At 45.7% G+C, this 23,294-nt stretch overlaps 1 protein-coding gene and 1 pseudogene across 1 annotated transcript in view; one reads left to right on the forward strand and one right to left on the reverse strand.

Annotated features, from left to right (window-relative positions):
* VSIG10 (V-set and immunoglobulin domain containing 10) overlaps positions 1-22,686 on the reverse strand; it is a 36,953-nt gene extending 14,267 nt beyond the window's left edge. The window contains exons 1-4 of the mRNA XM_030860403.2: positions 22,362-22,686; positions 15,012-15,293; positions 3,431-3,733; positions 1,486-1,746 (exon numbers count right to left, since the gene is read on the reverse strand). Coding sequence (XP_030716263.1) covers positions 1,486-1,746; positions 3,431-3,733; positions 15,012-15,293; positions 22,362-22,440 — 925 coding nt within the window. The 5' untranslated portion in view covers positions 22,441-22,686. The remainder of the gene's footprint in view (positions 1-1,485; positions 1,747-3,430; positions 3,734-15,011; positions 15,294-22,361) is intronic.
* Positions 17,730-17,980, forward strand: LOC115855302 (small ribosomal subunit protein eS27-like; annotated as a pseudogene).
* Positions 22,687-23,294: the final 608 nt, after the last annotated feature.

The raw sequence follows: 23,294 nt of genomic DNA on the forward strand, positions 1-23,294 counted from the left end.
CTCCACCAGTGATCAAAGAAAACCAAATGAAAACAATATGCCATATCCCAACTAGCAAACAGGAAAAAACTAAAAATTTAATAACACTCGATGTTGGTGGAGGTACTGGGAAATGAGAGAGAGTGACTGCTAGGGTTTCTTTTGGGGGTGATGGAAATATTCTGGATTAGAATGGTGATGGTAGTATAATATTGTGAACATACTAAAAAAAAAAACAACAATGAATTATAAACTCTAAAATAGTGAATTTTAGGGAATTCCCTGGCAGTCCAGTGGTTAGGACTCTGAGTTTTCACTGCCGAGGGCGCAGGTTCGATCCCTGGTCAGGGAACTAAGATCCCACAAGCTGCACGGTGCGACCAAAAACTAAAAATAAAAAAAATAGTGACGTTTATATTATGTGACTTAAATCTCATTTTTTAAAAATGGTCCCCAAACCAATTGGGTCGGATTTGGCCCATGAGGCATAGTTTACCAAGCCCTGTCCTAGGGCAGAAAGCGAGTCTTGGTCCCTTCTGTTGCCCAAGGCCAGGTATGGTACCTGACACAGAGGGGACACCCGGGAGCAGTGTGCTGAATGAGTTAGTGGGAAGGGTGAACCATCTGAATGCCACTTGCCTGGGAAAACAAGCACCTGCTGACACAGCAGGGCTCACTTCTCAGCATGTCAGCTCTCCACAGCTGCACCTCTGAGGATTATCCTCGTAAACTGTGAGGACAACCTCACCAGGGCCAACACAACCCAACACACTCTGGCCCTGGCTTACGCATTGTATTGGTTTCCTGAGGCTGCCGTAACAAAGTACCACAAACGGGGTGGCTTAAAACAACAGATATTTATTCTCACAGTTCGGAAAGTCTGAAGTTCTAAATCAAGATGTCAGCACCTTGCCCTCTATGAATTCCTGGCCCACAGAAATCGTGAGATAATGACTGTTGTTTGAAGCCATTAAGTTCTGGGGTAATGTGTTCCATAACAGGAGATAACTAGTAAATGAACCTTGTCTGTCTTGTTCACTGCTCCATCTTCGGTACTTAGAAACTGCAAGGGAAAACTAGCTTGGACTACAACCAAGAAGTTTCATTAAGCATCTTTAAAGTTTGAAAGGAACAGATGAAGAGGGCATTTGGGGTTAGCAGATGCAAACTAGTATATATAGAATGGATAAACAACAAGGTCCTACTGTATAGCACAGGGAACTATACTCAATATCCTGTGATAAACCAGAATGAAAAAGAATGTGTGTATACATATATTTGTGTGTGTGTGTAACTGAATCACTCTGCTGCAGAAATTAACACAATATTGTAAATCCAATATACTTCAATTAAAAAAAAAAAGCAAAAGGAAGGAAGAAATGGAAGGAATTCAGTTCACTCCAACACCCTGGGATTTCTCTCCCAGACCTTCTTTCAAAGGGTTGTCCCAGAAAAGAGGAAGGTGAGTGGACCCCAGAACCCCAGGACAAGGCAAAGCAGACTTACTGATCTGTACCACACAGCTGGCTCCCAACTCCGGCCCCACTATGTGGCTCCCGACACACTTGAACTTCTTGCCATCCAACAGCTGGTGCTGGTTCAGCATCTCAACCCCCAGCTTTGACGTCCCCATAACCACACCTCCTGGCTCTTCTGTCCACAGGAGGTCTGGGTCTGGGTATCCTCCGGCCCAGCGACAGCTGAGCTGCAGCGTGAACAATCCTGGCGACAGCTCTGCCCAGCACTGAGGGGCTGACGGAGGGGGCGCTGCAAAACACCAGAGGACGTGGCCTTAATCACAGACTAAGATGAGCCACTGGGCTGACCCTATGGGTTACAGAACCAGGGTATCAGAGAAACGTCAACCCCAGTTAGTGTACTTTGAGATAGCTCCTAGCACAAATTAGTGCCTGACACAAGTTGGGTTTCCTCGGCTGGGTGTTAAATCTTGGAAGAGATTTGCATTTCTCACTAGCCACGTGTGGCTATTTAAATTTTCATTAATTTAATTACAAATTTATTTCCTCCATCAGACTACTCACACTTCCTAGTCATCACACATGGTAGCTATTAGACCATACAGAAGAGAACACTTCCATCATCACAGAAAGTTCTACTGGGTGCTACTGGTCCCTAGAGGGAGTTGCAGGAAGGAGAGTTATTCATCCCCAAACCTCAACACACACTTTTTTTTTGCTATGTGCAAGTACCACTTAAAAGAATATATAAAAATTTAACAAATTACAAACCTGTTGTAACCTATGTGCTCATAATTATATATAAAATAATATATATTATATATGTATGTAGATAGTATATATATTATGTATGTCATATACCTTTATATATTTTATATCATATAAATAGAAATTTGGATCTTAATTTGTAGATATGTGGCATCTAAAAGAAAAATTATTGGAAATATACCAAAATGATGGTTAGAGTACAAGTGATTATTTTCTTCTTTCTTCTCATCTGTTTCCTACAACAAGCACATATGACTTTATATACGATAAATGTCATTTATGATAGACAGCATTGAGACTTACAAAGGCTCTGAATAATGTATAAAGTAAGTGTGTCATTGCCCTGCCTGCTAACTGTCATTCTCATGCTCCCTTTGGTTAGCATGGATTAGGAGTGCACCCTGTTTATTTCTACAGTGGTTTTCCTCCACTAAATGTGTGCATAGGTGCACTGGGTTGTTGTTTCTTCACCTGAAAAATAAAGATTCATGAACTATTGGTTCTTAACAGCGCTAGAGGGCCTGTGTTCACGGAGAGCGTGACAGCAGATGAATGGATAAACAAATTGTGGTAGAACCATACAATAGATACTCTTAGGCCAAGAAATGAAAGCAAGTACCGACACAAGCTACAACGAGATGAACCTTGAAAACATGATGCTAAGGGAAAGATGCCAGTCCCCAAAGGTCATATAGGGTCTGATTCCATTTATATGACATGTCCAGAAGAGGCAAATGCATAGAGATAGAACATAGACTGGTGGTTGTCAGGGGCTGGGGGAAGAGGGTATGGGAGTGACTGCTTCACGGATATGGGGTTTCCAATTTGGGGTGATGAAAATGTTTTGGAACTAGATAAACGGATGGTTGCACAACACTGTGGATAGACTCAATGCCACTGAACTGTACATCTTAAAATGGTTAATGTTATGTTATATACTTTCACCTCAATTAAAAAAAAACTTTAGACCTGGCATTCATTCCCCTCTATGACTCACAGGGACTCTCCCGTACTCCTAGTTAGCAGTGAGCTTCCAGAAGAGGCAACACTCTCTCTGACACGTGTGCGTGTGTGTCGAGGGAGCTGCAGAAGCATGTTGGAACCTGTGCACCAGGTAAGTCTTTGTATACAAAGGGGAGGCACACACACGCAGTTCACAAAGGGTCAAGGTGAAGGAGTGGGGGAGGGGAGCACTTCTTACGCACAGTAGACCAGGAGCTCGGTGGTCACCTTTCGATGTCTCCCGCCAAGCATGTTTGTGGCCAAACAGCTGTAGTTCCCTTGGAGGTTCTGCGACATCAGTAACAGCGTGAAGCAGCTGGCCGTCAGGTTGTTTCCGAAGGGCTCGGTGCTAGAATCCGGGGCCCGGAACCACCACTCAACCATGGGCGGAGGCCAGGAGCTGCTGCTGCAGCAGAAATCCACCTGGGAGCCCTTGGCCGCATACAGCGTGCCGTTGGGGAGCCTGCCAGTGCTGGAGATGTTGACCTCAACCTGATAGGGGCCTCCTGGGAACGACAGAGCGGGTGGGGAAGGCGTAAGAGTTAACTGGAGCCCCTTACCAGCTCTAAGAGACACAGAGATGATCAGGAAGCAGCCAGTGAGGATGACAATATCAACCACTTATTGTGTGACAAACACTGCCAAGTGCCCTTAGCCATGCTTTAATTTACTCCTGAGCAATTCCGTGAGATTTACTGAGGGGATCAGTCCTTACAGAAGACGGAAAATGCAAATCGCCCCTTTTCAAAAACACAGATGAGTGGAAAGGATATCTGTGCCTTAAAGAGTTAATATAGCAGGACTTCCCTGGTGGTCCAGTGGTTAGGATTCTGCACTCTCACTGCCAAGGGTCTGGGTTCAATCCCTGGTTGGGGAACTAAGATCCCACAAAAGAAAAAAGAAGAGTTAATGTAGCAGGCCTGAGTGCTTTCCTTAGAAAGGCCTGCCTGCAAGGTTGGCCTGGGCTGGCAACTAGGAACTTGGATTTCAGGGGGGTTCCCACCGTTCCCAGAACTGGTAAGAGTGGGGTTCACCAGGCCTTAACTGTTTGTACAAACAGTGTGGCTTATGCTGAACACCTGCTTTCCTGCTGAGAGTCTGGAATTTTGGTATGTGCTAGGCAGAGGATGCCTATGTGACAAGCCCCAGTGAAAACCTAGGGCGCTGGAGTCTCTATCGAGCGTCCCTGGTAGGTATTCCACACGTGTTGCCACAACTTGTTGCTGGAGGAATTAAGCGTGTCCCACGGGACTGCACTGGGAGAGGACTCTTGGGAGCGTGGTCCTCATTGTCCTGTGAGTTCTCCTAGAGAATCAGTGAAGCTGGGGGTGGTCTTGGGGACCCCTGGCACAATTTCACACTGAAAGACAAGAAACATTGGTTCCAGTCCCAAGTTTTAACTCCACTTACTAGCTGTGTGACTTTGGGCAAAGTATTTAACTTCTCTTAAGCCTCCATTTCCTCATCTCTAAAATGGGGGTGATGCTAGAACCCACTTTATGGAGTTGTCATGACAATTAAATGAATTAGTATCATACAGCACTCAGAACAGTGTCAGAAAGGCCGTCCCACGATTGGTACCCAGTGCATCTAAGATCCTCTTTGATCTTATATATACTAAAGTCCTGTAGTGTGTTGCCTCCACCAGAGACTTCCTCTTAAGAAGAGTCCAGAAAGGGCAATGCTTGGCCAAAGGGATAAATCTATGACTGAAGAATTTTGGACAAAAATATGCCCAGGGGATAAATTATTAGGGGGAGGAAAGGCTTTGCCAGATCCCCTCAAAGTACAGAAGCTACTTCCACCTATTCTGGGGCCATTGTATAACGATAGAAATTGTGGGTTTCTGAGGAAAATATTCTTGACAATATGCTTGTCTATCAGGGCTGGCTCCTAAGAGTTGCAATGATTTGCTGGAATCATGTCACCTCCCACAGAGGGTCTGGGGAAAAAATTATACTGTAGTTTAGGAGGTGCTCAAATATCCCATTGCCTGTTGCTGACTAGTTGGGTAGGTATGTGGACCAGCAGGTCCTAGGGAGTGCCCACAGCTGGCGAGCACCCAGCCAAGCACAGGGTACCTCTGTGGTATTGGTAGCCACACCTGGGCCAGCAAAGGTACTGTGTTAGATTGGACCATGTGGGTCTTCCAAATTGTGGTCTGAAGGGCCACAGAGGCCTGTCACGAACAATGAGACCCCCAGAAACTGGCTGGGATGGGGCTTTTTTTTTTTTTTTTTTGGACTGCGCCACGTGACTTGCGGGATTTTAGTTCCCCAACCAGGTATCAAACCCTCGTCCTTGGCAGTGAAAGCACCGAGTCCTGACCACTGGACCACCAAGGACTTCCCTGGGAGGGGCTTTTGACCAATACAATGCTGAGCAAAACATGGGTTTGGATAAAGGGAATGGATGAGAACGCTGTAGGCGGAAGGGTTAAAAAAAAAAAAATCAAATGAGAGAACCTGAAGTGCCTTCTGAATTAAGTGTTCATAGGTTACAGCTTTTTTATAAACCTTTGGGTTGAGTCTGCTTTCTTAATTAAAGCTGACACCATCTTCTTAAATCCCTGGGGTTCTTCCCTTACTCTGACTAAAAAGAAGGCGGTACCCATTTCCATCCCTCCCACCTCTCTCTCCACGCCGCTAATATTCCTAAACAGAAACCACCAGCCCTTTTTGCTTGCAGGGTGATAGTAGCAATCACTCGGAGAGACAGACAGGTAGGAGAGGAAACAAAAATAAAACAGCAAATAAATAAAAATACAGCGTGTTTACAAAGGTTCAGCATCTTATGGAGGCCTTGGTCATGTCAGTTTCTTGGATGGATGCCTTAGCCTAGTGGTTATGAACTTGGACTCTGCATTCAGACAGACCTGGGTGTAAATTCTACTGCCACTTCTAGACAGACAACCTTGAGCAAGTGTCCATCCCTCCTATTCTCACCCTCCTGTCCTTCCTATGAAATGAAAAGAACAGGAGTAACTTCTATCACCAGGTTATTGAAGTATCCAATGAGAGAATATAAGCAGAACACTTAGCCTGGTGTTTGACATGTGGTCAATGTTCTATGAATGTTATCTGACATTATTAACAGTAGTATACTTGTAGATTGATTCTAGAACATGCATCGGCAAACGGCCCACTGTCTGTTTTTGTACAGCCTACAAGCTAAGACGGTATGTACAGATGAACATCCACAATCGATTTGATGAGAGAGAACACTAACTTTGAACCCCAACTAAGTGAAATGTTATCCCTCCCCCGCCCAAAGAATCCCATTCTTCTCATTAGTAGGCCTGCACTACCAAAAAAATGTACTAGGTTATGGGAATTCCCTGGCAGTCCACTGGTTAGGACTCAGCGCTTTCACTGCAATGGCCTGGGTTCAAACCCTAGTTGGGGAACTAAGATCCTGCAAGGCTCATGGCGCGTCCAAAAGAAAAAAAAAATGTACTCAGTTATTATTATATTTTGAATTTTGTCAACAAAAAAAATGTGGAAATTTGTTTTCTCTCTTGTTATATAAGTACTTATATGATATCCTCGTTTTTACCTGTTGACTCAGAAAGACTAGAGTATTTACCGTCTGGCCGCTACAGAAAAAGTTTGATTCCTGTTCTACAACAATCCACTACTGCTGCTGCCTTCCTGTTCTCTGTAGTCATTCTTGACATCAGAACTCACTTCTTTCCTTCCCCACCATAACTATAGGTTGGCCAGTCAAGTGTCTCAAAGAGTTAATTTACATCTCAGGGACCCACAAAATAGGAGATTCCCATCTTTGTATCTTGGGTTCTTTGACAAGACGAAAAGTTATTTTCCTACATTTATTCTTCACACCAGCATTTTTATTTGAAAATGACCTAAGAATGTACTGACTAGCCTCTGCTAACCAGTGGGTGTACCTGTTGTTCCACAGTGGGACAAGATCCTTGGGGAAACTTACAGAGTGTTTTGATATCACTTAGAGATGGAACATAAGGAATTCCCTGGTGGTCCAGTGGTTAGGACTCTGCGCTTTCACTGCCGAGGGCGCAGGTTCAATCCCTGGTCAGGGAACTAAGATCCTCCAAGCCGTGTGGCGCAGCCAAATTAAAAAAAAAAAAAAGAAGGAGATGGAACATAGAGGTGAATATAACAACCCCACTGCCTCCCCACCTCCCTAGTGACCACTGATTCTGTCCAGAAGACCAAAACCCAGAGGTCCTCAGCCTCTTACAAGCATACATCTCTGCTTCAGATGAGCTTGGCAAGACTCAGGTTAATCAATCTTTGGGCAAAGTTCATCCCATCTTCTGACGGGGCCAGCAATCTTTCTTCAGTATGCCCAACATCCCCTTTCCCTAGGACCTTATGTTGTGATAGGGCACAGTGACACCATCACCATCACAGAACGAGTACAAATCAGATGGGCCCAGTTAGTCGGGGAACATGGGGCTTTCCTGAGACTCCCTTTCCTGGAAGTTGGGACTGGCAGCCACATTACTAGCTAAACAGGAGCACTCCCATCCTCCAAACCCCAAATCCAAAGGGGCTCTTGGAGGTTGATACAAACCAGCTTCCTCATTGCCCATGTGCCAACCAACTCAAATGCTCCCTCAACACTTGCTGGGCCTGAGAAAAATAGACACAGGGAGAGTCTGGCATTGTGTACCACTCAGCTCCCCAGTGGCTAAGGGATCATCTCTTGAAAGAAGCACAAATTCTACCGGAATATGTTAAGGGCTGTGCTACCCACTCCACCCACTCCAGGCTTTCTGCAGGTAAACACACAGTGGTTCTAACCTTGTATCCACCTGACTTGGAGGCAGGAGCGGATGGGTAGGTAAGTCAGTGAAATAAACAGCTGTGGCAATCCTGAACTGCTCTGGACTAAGGGATTTCTGTACCCTCAGAAGCAGCAGTCCCAATCTCAATGGCAAGACTCTTCAACTGCATCATTAACTTAACAAGGAACAGTGCAGAGTTCTTACTCCTGAGATGAATGACAAAGTCACATTGCAGTGCCCATTCCAGACAGGTTGTATCACCCCAGGCCTATAGAAAACCTCACTCCCTAGAAGGCAGAGGCACCAAATGCCCACTGATGGATAAGCAGAGATCCAGGTGGTAAGGAGGGAGAAAGCTCCCAGCCCTCATACAGCCAGCTTCATGTTTCTGCAGCATCTCTGTCCATTCACACATTCAAGGTGACTTACAGTTCTTTGTATATCTTGGATATTAACCCCTTATCAGATATATCATATGCAGCTATCTTCTCCCATTCAGTAATTGGCCTTTTTGTTTTGTTGACAGTTTCTTTCACTGTGCAAAAAGCTTTTTAGTTTGATGTAGTCTCATTTGTTTATTTTTGCTCTTGTTTCCCTTGCCTAAGAAGACATATCCAAAAAAAAAAAAGTACTAAGGCCGATATCAAAGAGCATATTGCCTATGTTTTCTTCTAGAAGTTTTATGGTTTCAGGTCTCACATTTAAGTCTTTAATGCATACACCTCCATATCAAAATAATAAAAAAGATTAAACAATGGGCAGAGAAACTGAATAGACATTTTTCCAAAGAAGACATACAGATGGCTAACAGACACATGAAAAGATATTCACCATCACTGATCATCAGGGAAATGCAAATCAAAACCACAGTGAGATACCACCTCACACCTGTCAGAATGGCTATTACTAAGAAGACAATGAATGACAAAGTGTTGGAGAGGGTGTGGAGAAAAGGGAACCCTTGTGCACTGTTGGTGTTGGTTTTGGAACGTAAACTGGTGCAGCCACTATGGAAAACAGTATGGTGATTCCTCAAAAAATTAAAAACAGAACTATCACACAATCCAGCAATTCCACTCCTGGGTATTTATCCAAAGAAAATGAAAACACTAATTAGAAAAGATATGAGACTTCCCTGGTGGTCCAGTGGTTAAGACCCCATGCTTCCACTGCAGGGGTCATGGGTTCCATCCCTGGTCAGGGAACTAAGATCCCACATGCCATGTGGCATGGCCAAAAAAGAAAAAAGAAAAGATATGTGCACCCTTATGCTCACTGCAGCATTATTTACAATAGCCAAGATATGGAAGCAACTTAAGTGTCCATCAACGGATGAATGCATAAAGAAGATGTGGTACATATATACAATGGAATACTATTCAGCCATAAAAAGAATGAAATCTTGCCATTTGTGACAATATGGAGGACCTAGAGGATATTATGCTAAGTGAAATAAGTCAGATGGAGAAAGTCATAAGTGTATGATTTCACTTATATGTGGGATCTAAAAAATAAAACAAATGAAAAAACATAAAACAGAAACAGAGTCATAGATACAGAGAACAAACAGCTGGTTGCCAGAGGGGAGGAAGGTGAGGGAAATTAAGAGGTACAAATTTTCAGTTACAAAATAAATGAGTCATGGGTATGAAACGTCCAGTGCAGGGAATATAGTCAATAATTATGTAATATCTCTGTATGGAGCCAGGTCATAACTAGAGTTATTGTGGTGATCATTTTGAAAAGTACAGAAATATCAAATCACTGTGTTGTGTAACAGGAACTAACAATGCTATAGGTCGCTTATACTTCAGAAACAAACAAACAAAAAGACTCATAAAAAGAGATCCGATTTGTGGTTATCAGAGGTGAAGAGTAGGAGGGGAACTTGGATGAAGGTAGAAACTTCCAGTTATAAGATAAATAAGTACTAGGGATGTAATGTACAACATGATAAATATAATTAACACTGCTGTATGTCATATATAAAAGTTAAGAGAGTAAATCTTAAGAGTTCTCATCACAGGAAATAATTGTTTGCTGTTTAATTTTGTATCTATATGAGGCAATGGATGTTCACTAAACCTACTGCGGTCAACATTTCATGATGTATGTAAGTCAAGTCATTATGCTGGACACCTTAAACTTATACAGTGCTGCATGTCAATCGTACCTCAATAAAGCTGGAAGAAAAAAAATTTTTTTAACAAAACAAGAAAACAAGGTCACGTACAGATAACAACTTGCCACATCTCAGATTTTTTTCCCCTAGCTTCCAAGGCCATGTTAGAATATTTCCAAACTTTTCTCCTTAAGAGACTAAGTTATCAACCATGTCAGTAGAAAGATGGGAAAAGCAAGAGGCACGAAGGTCTTCTTCGAAAAGCCCAGATGTACTCACGGATGGGAACTTGAGATGCATTTTTCCCACAAGAATCCCGTCACCTCCTTAACCAGTTGATGGAGGTAACATGGACCAAGTGCATATACACCGTGTGCCCAACTCTATGCTGAAGTCTGTGCGTGTTTATCTCATGAATGTGTGCAGGGAATCTGTGCCTAGCTTCCACCATTACCCCTGAATTCACAGATGATAAAACTAAGGTTGGAGGAGTTCAAGCGACTTCCCCAAGGTCACAAAGACAACAGCCAGCAGGACCTGCGTTTGAACCCGGGCAGCTGGGCCTCAGAGTGTATGCCCTCAGCCACTCAGCAACATCACCACCCTCCCGGAAGTAGTGGTTGGGTCAAGCCTAATCCATTTTCCTAAATCTTCCATGCAGAAATGAGGGCTGAATTCCAATCTGAGATGCCAAGGCCTCCCCTTCTGCCACTGTCTGAGGAGCAAGAAGGGGCTCCTTGGTGCCCAGAAGGGTCTGGTGTTGGCCCGGGGTCTCTCGTGGAATGGGGACGAGGCCTGACGTTCCAGAGGGCCCTGGTGTCTGTGAAACCGGAGGACACCTGTGCTATGGACCGAACGTTTGTATCCCCCAAAATTCACATGCTGAAGCCTGTCCCCAGTGTGATGGCATCTGGAGGTGGGGCCTTCGGGAGGGGATTAGGTCATGAGAGCAGAGCCCTCATGAATGGGATGAGTGCCCTTATAAGGAGAGACCCCACAGAGCTTGCTTCCTCCCTCTCTGTTCTCCACCAAGGAGAGAAGACACACATCTGCCAACCAGAAAGCAGGCCCTCACCAGACACTGCATCTGCCGGCACCTTGATCTTGGACTTCCCTGCCTCCAGAACTGTGAGGAATAAATGTTTGTTGTTAAACCACCCAGACCATGCTACTTTTGTTATAGCAGCCCAAACTGACTAAGACAGCCTGTGTCCTGTTTTCACGAACAAGCCCTACACCAGTCAGGGACCCCCTATGTTTCCAAATGAAGAAGTTTCCTTAACACAAATCATACCACAGTAACTCAGGGAGCTCAAAACACCATTTGAGTTTAGTGATTTTTTTAATGTAAATTCACTTTCATCATAAGAAGACCTTGCATTTATCTCCCTACAGGGCAATAATGAAACTAATCCAACCTCCAATAAACTTAGCCAATGATTAATAAGGCAGTGTCAGATAAAATCATCATAAACCACAGAGAGTGATAATAAAAAAAAAAAGCCCCAAAAGTTGTAATGCCACCTTACTCCTCTGAGGTCAAAAGCAAAGACACTTATTGACAAGACTGACATGAAGGAATTATTATTATTTTTGGCCGCATCGTGCAGCACGCGGGATCTTAGTTCCCTGACCAAGGATCGAACCCGTGCCCCATGCGTTGGGAGCACAGTCTTAACCACTGGACCTCCAGGGAAGTCCCGAAGGAATTTTTTGTGTGTGGGGGGGGGGAAAGGGGGTTCATTATTGAAAAAAACCTCTGCCACCACTGACGCTCAGAACTGGATGCCAGAAATTCCATCGCTGCCCCCTCCAAGGAGTGCAGTAATGGTGGAGAGGGGTATGAAGGTGAGGATGCAGTGAGGAAAGAGGCAGCGTCCTGCTGAGGAAGGTAGGTTTGAGAAGGAAGTAGAGGAGGAGGCTCAAATCTTTCAGAAGCAGCAGCAGCCCAGCCCTGGGGCCTCCTAAGACTGCCATCTCAGGGGAGCACAGTTGCCCGGCTCTCCTGAGCCCTGTTGCGGCCACCACAGGTGCTGATGCAGTCCTCCTTATCCAGGAAGTTGTTCTGCTTCCTTCTGCCCCTGCCGTAAGCAAAGGTCTTGCAGAGCCTGGACTTCGCATTGTAGAAGTACCCAATGAACAGGGCCCTGCAGAGACCCATGTAGGGAGGCTCCAGGCAGAAGGCAGGGTGCAGGGCCTGGGCCTGGTTGCTGTTTTCACCCCCTGAGGTGCTGCCACCAGGGTGCCCAGGAAGACTAGAAGGGCTGCAGAGAGGCAGAGCTGGCTCATCTTCGTGGCCTTGCAGGAGGGCTTCTCCCGAAGGAATTATTAATTACCGTTTGACAGCTGGAGTGAGGGAGGCCTGTTGGCACCCGCCCATGGGCTCACAGTGAGAACCAATCAGAACTGGGCCAAATTGGGTGACATTTTTTGATACACCCACATTCATTCCTGGCCATTCAGCAATTCATCCATGGCGTCTCCAGACCCAAAAACACTGCATTCGCAAATTCCATAAGCCTTAAGAGCTGGTGGAAAACATACAAACCATCCAAAAATCTAGACGTGTCCTTGAAGCCTCTCTTTCCTTCATCCTCCACTTCTAATCCACCAGCAAATCTTGCAGGTGTACCTCCAAAATATTTTCTGAACCTGTACATTTTCACCAAGGTCAGTGCTGCTACCCTGACTCTGGCCACTAATATCTTACACTGCCGATTGGCTTCCTTGTGTGGTTTTTTGTTTGTTTCTTTGTTTTTAGTTTCTTTAAGTTCTTTTAAAAGAACTTAATGGAGTATAGTTGCTTTTGGTTTCCTTGTTCCTTATTTTACCAGTCTTTCTTGAGACCGCACACATCCATTCTCCACGTGTAATTCAAATGATACCACATCCCTGCTTGCTTACAGCTCCAGGAGTTCCTCCTGCACCCAGAATAAAATCCCAATTTTTGACCAGGTGTATTAGTGTCCTGGGGCTGCCTTAACAAAGTAAGTCAAACCAGATGGCTTAAAACAACAGAAATTGATTCTACCACTGTTCTGGAGGCCAGAAGTATGAAATCAGGTGCTAGGAGGGCTGTACTCCTCCGAAGGCTCTAGGAGAGAACCCTTCCTTGTCTCTTCCCTGGCTGCTGGTTATGGCCGTCCATCTTTGGCATTCCTTTGCTTGCAGCTACATTACTCCAATCTCTGCTTCTGCCACAGTACGACATTCTCCCTGTGTCTCTGTCTTTGCATGCATTTTCCTCTTCTTATAAGGATACCAGTCAATTTTAATTAGTGTCCACTCTAATGACCTCATCTTAAGTTGATTATATCTGCAAAGACCCTATTTCCAAATAAGGTCACGTTCACAGGTATCGAGGGTTAGGATTTCAACCTATCTGTCTGGGGGACACAATTCAACCCATAACACCAGTCCTACCCGGCCCCATATGGTCTGGCCCTGCCTTCCATGTCTCACACGTCCTGCCCTCTCACACCCAGGGTTCCCACCACACCAGCCTTCTCCTCATCCACACATGCACCATGTTCAACCCATCTTGCACTAGTTCAATTTCTGCCTGGATCCCTCTCTCTTATCTTCATGTGACTGGCTCCTATGTATCATTCAGCTTCAATGTCACTCTTTCCAAAAGCTCCTCTCTGACCCACCAATGTAAAATATTTCAGAGGATCTGATCGCATCACCCCATCTCAATTCTCTGCACAGCACCTGTCACTCTGAAACTGCCTGATGCATTTGTTTACCTGCTTATTGTCTGTCTTCTCCTACTAGGATGTCAGCTCCACACGGGTATAGACCTTCTCTGACCTGTCCATTCTTGTGGCCCAGTGCCTAGAATAGTGCCTGGCATTGGGATCTCAATAAATACATATTGACTAAAGGAATGAGTAAATAATTTATAGATGAGAAAAATCAGGGAGTAATAGTGATCACATGGGTATTTCTACTCAATGACACACCCTGGGTATAGAATGTGGATATCCCTCTAAACCAGTGACCAACAAATTTTTCCGTAGGGGCCAGAGAGTAAATATTTTAGGCCCTGCAGGACACACAATCAGTGTCACAGCCACTCAGCTCTGAGGTTGTAGCACTAAAGGCAGTCAGAGATAACATGGGAATGAATGAGTGTTGCTGTGTTCAAATAAGACCTTATTTATGGACACCGAAATGTGAATTTCATATAATTTTCACATGTCACAAATATCATTCTTCTTTTGATTTTTTTCAACCGTTAAAAATGTAAAAAAAAATTTGTCACTTGCAGGCCATGCAAAAATAGCAACAGGCTAGAAATGGTCCACAGGTTATGATTTGCCAACCCTTGCTCTAAATTCATGCATATATATTGACAGACTGATTTAGGAAAGACGGTAGTAACAGTAGCTCATACCAAGCCCTGCATTTAGCGCTACAGCATAAGAGCATATACCTGATAAGGTATGCAATGCATTGTCCCCAATTAACAAATAAGAAAAACCAAAGCTACTGAAAAAGAGTTATTAAGCTACTTACTTACTCAAGGTGACCTAGCCTTAGGATTGGAACTCAGTCAGTCTGACTTAATTATGTTATACTCTGACTTTGTTGCATAATAAAATGAGATTGATAGTGAGGATGATATTAACAAGCTAACTAATATGCCAGGAGCCATTTACAGCACTGTATATAGATAAACTGGGATCTATTCCTCACAGCAATTCTATGAGGCAAGAATCCCTTTTATCTCCACTATACTGATGAGGAAATAACAGGTATGAGATGTCATTTAGCTTGCAGATAGCAGAGCCCAGAATGAAACCCAGGCCATTGACTCCAAAGGCCTCCTCGGGTCCCAGGCTCTGAGCGCCACGCCAGCCAGGCTCAGTCCCCACCCACCACTTACTGGCCACCTGCAGCCACACCTGGAACCACCGAGTCTTGTTCAGGACCTCCCAGCAGGTGTAGTTCCCTTCATCCTGCAGGCTCAGCGCCTCCATGTGCAGGGAGCTGGCATTCACCAGAGAGAAGCGTGGCTGGGCTGGCGGGAGGCTGGAATTGGAGGACAGGAGGAAGACAGGCTCCGAGTCATTGCGGTACCAGGTTATGAGGCCCCTCGGTCCCAAGATGTTGCCACAGCGCAGCGTGATATTCTCGTGAACTTCTCCAATGACGACAGCCTCCAGTCCTGAGTGAGGAAAGGTCAGGCTGTTACCACCTTTTTTTTTTTTTTTTGCGGTACGCGGGCCTCTCACTGTTGTGGCCTCTGCCGTTGCGGAGCACAGGCTCCGGACGCGCAGGCTCAGCGGCCATGGCTCACGGACCCAGCCGCTCCGCGGCATGTGGGATCTTCCTGGACCAGGGCATGAACCCGTGTCCCCTGCAATGGCAGGCGGACTCTCAACCACTGCACCACCAGGGAAGCCCCACCTTTCTTGATCTCCCTTTTTGCACAGTCCCTCTTCATTAAGATTTTTTAAAAATCAGGCATGTGTTTTTGAGATGCAATAACACACAGAGCCCCACCCTGTCGGGATAATTGGCCAGTACCTGACAGTAATGAACTTGTGGTGAATCACAATTGCAAACAGCCCTAATAACCCCCTCTCCCCACTATCCATGCCCTTCACAATGTCACTCTGTGGTGCCCTCCCACTCTGACTCTGGCAGGGCCATGTGACTTGCTCTGGTCAAAGGGGTGTTAGTAAATGCGGTTCAAGCAGAGGCTTAAAAAGCACTGGTGTAACTGGGCTTGCTCACTCTCACCTTCTGCCACCACCCTGAGAAGGACATGCCTAGCTATGTGCCAGGGGGAGGATGACAACTATATAGTGCAGTCCCCAGTTGTCTCAATCCTCCCAGCTGTGGCCATTCTAGATCAGTCTTCAGCCACTCAGTGGACGCCCAGACATGTGAGTGAGCCCAGGCAAGATCAGCAGAGCCAACTGACCAACCATGACAGACCCTTGAGCAATAAGCACTTATTGCCATTTTGTCATTGTTTGTTATGCAGCATTGCTGTGGTAATAAATAACTGATACAGGACCCCAGTGGTTTTATTTGCCTAGCAATCCAGAAGAGGGGAAGGAAGAGGGCTTTGGCTTTGTTCCCTCTTTCCTGCTGCTCTCTCTGTCTCTCTCCATCTCGAGTCCAGTGCAAGACCTCTCAGCAGCTCCAGGCAAGAACAAGCTCACGGTGAGGACTTTGGGGCATGCTCTGTGCCAGGCATTGGGGAGCTAATGGTGGGCGAAACAGAGACCACCAGGATCTCACAGTCTAGTGGAGAAAACAGACAATAAACTGGCAATTACAATGCAGTGTGATAAATAAGACAACAGTGGCTCAGAGAAGGGGCTCCTAAGTCCAGCTGTGGTTTTTGTCAGGGAAGCTTCCTCCAGGAAGCCATACTGAGATCTGATGGACAGGAAAGAATTAGCCAGGTGAAGGTGAAGCTGGGGTTCCCAGGCAGAAGGAAAAGCCCGGATCAGCAGCAGCACTGTTAGAAATGCAGATTATCAGGTCCCACCCAGAACATCTAAATCAGAAACAAACCAGGGGTGGGTGGTGGAAGGTAGAACTCTGCACTTTAACAAGCCCTCCAGGTGATTCTGATGCTCATTCAAGACTGACAAATGCTGGGACTTCCCTGGTGGTCCAGCAGTTAAGACTCCCGCTCCCAGTGCAGGGAGCCTGGGTTTGATCCCTGATCAGGGAACTAGATCCTACATTCCACAACTAAAAGATCCCGTGTGCTGCAACTAAGACCTGGCACAGCTGAATAAGCGTTTTTTAAAAATTAAAAAAAAAAGACTGACAAATGCTAAGGCAATTGATTTGGCATAAGACTGCCACCAGGTAAACAGAAGCGAATGCAGCCAGTTTTGCTGAGAAGTGTCACAATTTTCCAGCTCCCTCCACAACCAGTGCCCAAATACAAGGTCTCTTACTCATGCTGTCACATTCAATAGATGAGAGAAGTGTGATGCAAAGAAGGGAAGTGGGCTGGCCCAAAGTCCTACAATGAGAAGGGAGCAGCATGCAACTAGAGTCTAGATCTCTCCATTCAGTTCTTTTCCCACCACATCAGAAGTTTTCAAAGTACGTGAATATATTGGGGTTTTGTGAAAGATGATATTTCATTACAAAATAAACTGCCTTCAACAGTGGTATTGGGACAATCAGATTTCCATATGCAAAAGAATGACGTTGGATCCCTTACCTCACATCATATACAAAAATTAACTGAAAATCAGGAGTCCCCTGGCAGTCCAGTGGTTAGGACTCAGCACTTTCACTGCCATGGCCCAGGTTCAGTCCCTGGTCAGGGAACTAAGATCCCGCAAGCCGAGTGGCAAGGTCAAAAAAAAAAAAAAATTAACTCAAAATAGACCATAGATCTATATGTAAGAGCTAAAACTATAAAATTCTTAGAAAAAAAAACAAAAGAATAAATCTCTGTGATTTTGGGTTAAGCGATGTTTTCTTAGATATGATACCAAAAGTAAAGTGACAAAAGAAAAATAGATCAACTGGACTTCATCAAAATTAAAACTTTTGTGCTGCAAAGGACACCATCAAGAAAGTGAAAAGACCTTTCCAGCGGTGACGATCTACCCATGAGAACATGCTTCTCGCAAAGGATCTCCTTCATCCCTCTCTGGAAGAGAAGAAACACAAGAAGAAGCGCCTGGTGCAGAGTCCCAGTTCCTATTTCATGGACGTGAAATGTCCAGGGTGCTATAAAATCACCACCACCTTTAGCCATATGCACAGACAGTAGTTTTGTGTTTTGGCTCCTCCACTGTCCTCTGCCAGCCTACAGGAGGAAAAGCAAGGCTTACAGAAGGATGCTCCTTTAGACGGAAGCAGTATTAAAAGCGCCCTGAGGGAGGAGATATAGGGATATATGTATATGTATAGCTGATTCACTTTGTTATAAAGCAGAAACTAACACACCATTGTAAAGCAATTATACTCCAATAAAGATGTTAAAAATAAATAAATTAATTAAAAAAAAAAAAGCGCCCTGAATCAAGATGAATGGGAAACCATCCCAATAAACACAGTTTGGATACAAAAAAAAAAAAGTGAAAAGATAACCCACAGACTGGGAGAAAATATTTGCAAATCACATCTGAGAAGGGATTTGTATCCAGAATATATAAAGAACTCTCACAACTCAACAATAAGAAGACAAATAATACATTTTAAAAATGGGCAAAGGATTTGAATAGACATTTCTCTAAAAGATAGACAAAAGGTCAATACACACATGAAAAGATGCTCATCATTAGTCACTAGAGAAAGGCAAATCAAAACCACGGTAAAGGGCTTCCCTGGTGGCGCAGTGGTTGAGAGTCCCCCTGCAGATGCAGGGGACACGGGTTCGTGCCCTGGTCTGGGAAGATCCCACATGCCGCGGAGCGGCTGGGCCCATGAGCCATGGCCGCTGGGCCTGTGCATCCGGAGCCTGTGCTCCACAGCGGGAGAGGCCACAGCGGTGAGGGGCCCACGTACAGCAAAAAAAAAAAAAAAAAAACCATGGTAAGATACCTAACACTTCACACCCACTAGAATGGCTAAAATCAATGACAATAACAAGTGTTGGCAAAGATGTGGAGAAACTGGAACCATTATACATTGTTAATAGGATTTTTAAATGGTGCAGCTACACTGGTAAAGAGTTTGGCATTTCCTCATGGAAATGCCTCACAAGGTTAAAATTATCATATGACTCAGCAATTCCACTCCTAGGTGTATATCCAAGAGAAATGAAAACATATCTACACAAAAACTTGTACATGCATGCTCACAGTTATTCATAACAGCCAAAAGGTGGAAACAACCCAAATGCCCATCAACTGATGAATGGATAAATAAAATGTGGTATATCCATACAACGGGAATATTATTAGGCTATAAAAAGGCCGAATGCTACAGCATGGATGAATCTTGAAAACACTATGCTAAGTGAAAGAAGGCAGTCATAAAAGACAACATATTGTGTGATTCCACTTATATGAAATGTCCAAATAGGCAAATCTATGGAGATAGAAAGTAGATTAGCTATTGTCTAGAGCTGGGGAAGTGGCTTGTCTGGGGATGGGGGCGGGTAGTGACGAGTGACTGTTAATACTTAAGTAGTGGGCTTCTCTTTGCGGTGATGAATTAGTGTTCTGGAATTAGTGGTAATGGTTGCATAATCTTGTGAATATACTAAACACCACTGAATTGTACAGTTTAAAAGGGTGAAGTGTATGCTATGTAAATTATATCTCAATTAGGTTGTTATAAAAAAATTAACTGCTACCTGCCTTTGGAATACCTTCCCTTTCATAAAAGAAAGAGTAACAGTTATCTGTATTTGGCCTTTTGTCTGGTTAGAAGGGGCTCCCTCTGAAAGATCAGTCAGCCTGGAGCCACAGGACATTCTGACTTCTTCCCCATTTTGGCCACACCATTCCCCAAAGCCAGGGCAAGATGGAAAAAAAAAAAATTCTAAGCCACTTGCTGGAAGGCAGAAAATGTCACCTAAAGCTAGAGATTCTGAAACAAGCAAGAAACGCTTCTGAACAATCACTTTAAAAAGCAAGTGAGAATTATTTTTAAACAATTAGGCCTGGGGACCCAAGTTCTCAGTGGCAATCCCCACTGAGGAGAGAAGTACGGGAGAATTACAGATGCAACGTGTGTTCACGAGATCTGCAGACCTGTCCCTTCCCCGGCTCCTTGGCAAAAGCCCTGGCGAAACTTTAGTCTTGGAACTTGAGCTAACATCGTCTTCTCCTCCAAGGAGTAGAATGACATAACCACAAAATACACCATTTTAAGGCATTTCACTTCTCCTGGCTTTGCTCACTCCATTCTTTTTAACCACTGAAAGTGACCTTAGAGATCCTTCAGTCCTGAGGGCTGGGTTAAAGGTGAGGGCAGGCTGAGTCAGGGCTCAGTGGAGAAGAATTACAGTCATCAATTAGTGATGTCTGACATGGACAAGGAATGAGTGGTCCCTGAGGGTGCACTAGTTCCATGATTGATCATCCTAAACCCCCTCATTTTACAGTTGAGAAAATTGAGGTTCAGAAAGATTAAGTGATTTACTTAAGGTCCCACACAAGCCATTGTGAGAGCTGGGACTGCTATTCAGGTCTTCAATGCTCCAGGTCACAGGAATTTACTCTGGTCTCCCAACCAGAAGGGTGAGACAATAAGACACAGTAACAGTTTGTGTTACTAGAAGTCATCCACCAGGTGCCCAGAGGGTCCCCGAAGGTCCCCCAACCTTAGATGCAGAATACGGACCAAAGGAAGGGGCAATAGAAGCAACCATTTCCCAGCGCTGCCTTCATATTATCATTTACAGAGTTGACATTGTACTCAAACATTTATTTTTTTCCCTACCAACCTTTCCCCAGGAATGACCCCAGGTTTACAACCTGAGGTGACAGTGGGGGGCATGAACATTGTCCAGAGTTAAGTGACAGGAGAAAGACAATATTTTCCCCCCAGACAACTTCTGACTTGAAAAACAAAGAACAAAAATACAAAGGTATAGTACAGGGGTCTCTACTCAATGATCTGTGGTGACCTAAATGGGAAGGAAATCTAAAAAAGAGTGGATACGTGTATACTTAGAGCTGATTCACTTTGCTGTACAGCAGAAACTAACACAACGTTGTAAAGCAACTATACTCCAATAAAAATTAATAAAAAATAATAAAAGTTTAAAAAATAAAATAAATAAAAAACCAAAAATACATCAAGCGAGGCAAGCCCCCTGGCACTGTACACAAAGGTGAACTTGGCCTGGGCATCAAAATAACTGGGCATGGCAGTGGAGGAAGCCTCCCTGTGAGGTGAGCTGCAGCCAGTTCATTCCAGTACAGATTTCAGCTCAGGGTTCTGATGTCCCGAGGCCCTTGATAGTCACAGTGTGGTACACGCTGCGCACAGCTGGGGAAAAGGGAATACACAATCACCTTTAACTTTCAGGGTCGGCCAGTTGGAGGCCGTGTGTCCGCTTCTCCTCCTCACAGCACAGTGACCACTAAGTATATGCCTGGAGGGGCCAGCAGGTCATGTCCATGGCTGTAGTGGGCCAGGGGTAAGTACTGCAGCAGGGAGAGGGGGAACCAATTTGCAGTCACCTGCCCTAGATGAAAATGGGTAACCACTGCTCAGTTCCACGTGGGAAAGCAGGCCATGTGCTGCCAGATGCTCAGAGTTTTCCATTTAAACGAGAAATCTAGCTCATGAGAAATTTTACTATTTCAAAATAATTGCTAAAAACAAAGCAAAATAAAAACATGGGAGAGCCTCACAATTAGGAAGTTTGGGCACTTGCTGCTAGGAAGCTCGGGGTAGGGCAGGCAATTCCTCTAGGAACATACAAGAGATCAGCTGGGTGTGGTGGACTGGGTAACCCTGAAAATAGGACTCTGCAAGTATTCTGGGAAACTGCATCTCCTTTCCCTCAACCCGAGTCCTCTCACATGCATTCGCTGGTGAATTAAATTCAAAAGTAATTTTTCAATCTTTTTAAAATTCTATGTGTTTTTGTAAGCAACCCTCTATTCTTTATTGTTACAAGGCAGAGCAGAGATGAACCGTTTAAGACCTTTCGCCAATCATGTCAAGTGTAAGAGGTGATGTCAAGTGTAGGGGAAGTTTTCTGTAAGTCTGAAATTATTTCAAAGTAAAAGTTTTGTTTTGTTTTGTTATTTAAGTGAAGGAGAAAAGCACAACTTTGCGACAGTCCACACAGGTCGGCTTGCAGGAGTGTGTAGGGAAATTCACAGGTTACAGGTGCAAGTTCAACCTTGGGCAGAGGGAGGAGAGGAAAATAAAGGAGCCTCGAATTTGAGAACCATCGCAGCACGTAAAACCAGAACGCGAATTTACATCCGACGCTTAAAAAAAATAAAAATAAATATTTTACGCCTCTTCAATTTTCCCATCTTCAAAACTCCCATCTTCGATTTCCCCAATTTTCCCATCACCTCTCCGGAGGCCCCTCGAGCCTCGCCGGCTGCCCACTCCAAGGGTGGGGATGTCTCGCCTTCTATCAAGCGTCCGGGAAAATTCCTTCCTGCAAAAAGCCAAGCTGCAAGCAGGAAACTCAAGATCCTCCCGGGGCGACTTCGGGGCCGCGGCACAACTGGATCCGGCAGAGTCGGAGGGAACTCGGTCCCCGGCTCTCCCTCCCCACCGTTGACTGGCAAAACTCAACTTTTCCCTCCAGATCGCAGCCCCTTACCTGCGGCGACCCAGCGGGCCAGTAGCGCCCCGAGGCAGACGAGGACCCGGGGCTCGGACGCCCGGACGCCTGCGGCCATCTCGCCCCAGATGCGGGCAGGGGCCCCTCGGGAAACGCAGGCTCCGGCTTGGCTGGGTGTGCGCCCCCAAGGACTCCTGCTCCTGGGGTAGTACTGAGTGCTCCTCCCAGGTCCTCGGAACGACGGAGTAACTCCACTTTCCGCAACCCCCAGGAAGGATGCTTGGGGTGAGCCCGATGTCAGGGTCTGGGAGCTGCGCTGGGCTCCGAGCGCGATTCTCTCTCCCGAGCGCCCGGCCCGGGGTGGGAGGGCGCACCCCGCCCCCTGCGCCCGCCACCCACTCCCGCTGGCGGAAAACAACAGGAGCTGGGCTCCCTCCCGCCCATCCAGGCGGGAGCCCAACTTCCTCTACCTTGGCCCGGGAGGAGGACTTTACGCAAAGGGCGCACGCCGGGGCGCGCCGAGCCGGGTCGGGGCAGGCCTGGGGAGGAGCACAGAAGCTGGTCCCTCCCCGAGCCCACTCAGCCGGGCTGGGCCGGGCAAAGGCCTGCGGCTGCTGCAAGACGGCACCCTCGCCCCGGCCCGCCGGCTGCTACCTCCCGGGCGCTCCGGATGCGGCGCCCGGAGGAGCGTCGCGAGCCGGAGGGGTCGCCTGACAAGGGGCAGAATTCAGGGTCCCCTCGGCTTAGCTGTTCTAGGGATTCTTAGTTGTTTTCCTGTGCCCCGGGCGGACGCCAGGGCCGCCATCACTGCCTTTCTCTACCCTTTGCAGAAGGAAGGCAAGTCTAGAGCAGGAGAAAGATGATCCCTTAGACCTTCCAGCCAAGAGCAGCCACGAGACTCTGGTCCTCCGGTTAACTGGCTGAGACCACACAGTAAGAGCCAGGGCAGCGGAACTGGGTTCCGGGAGCTTT

Source organism: Globicephala melas, chromosome 13 (genome assembly GCF_963455315.2).
Source record: "Globicephala melas chromosome 13, mGloMel1.2, whole genome shotgun sequence".
Lineage (NCBI taxonomy): Eukaryota > Metazoa > Chordata > Mammalia > Artiodactyla > Delphinidae > Globicephala > Globicephala melas.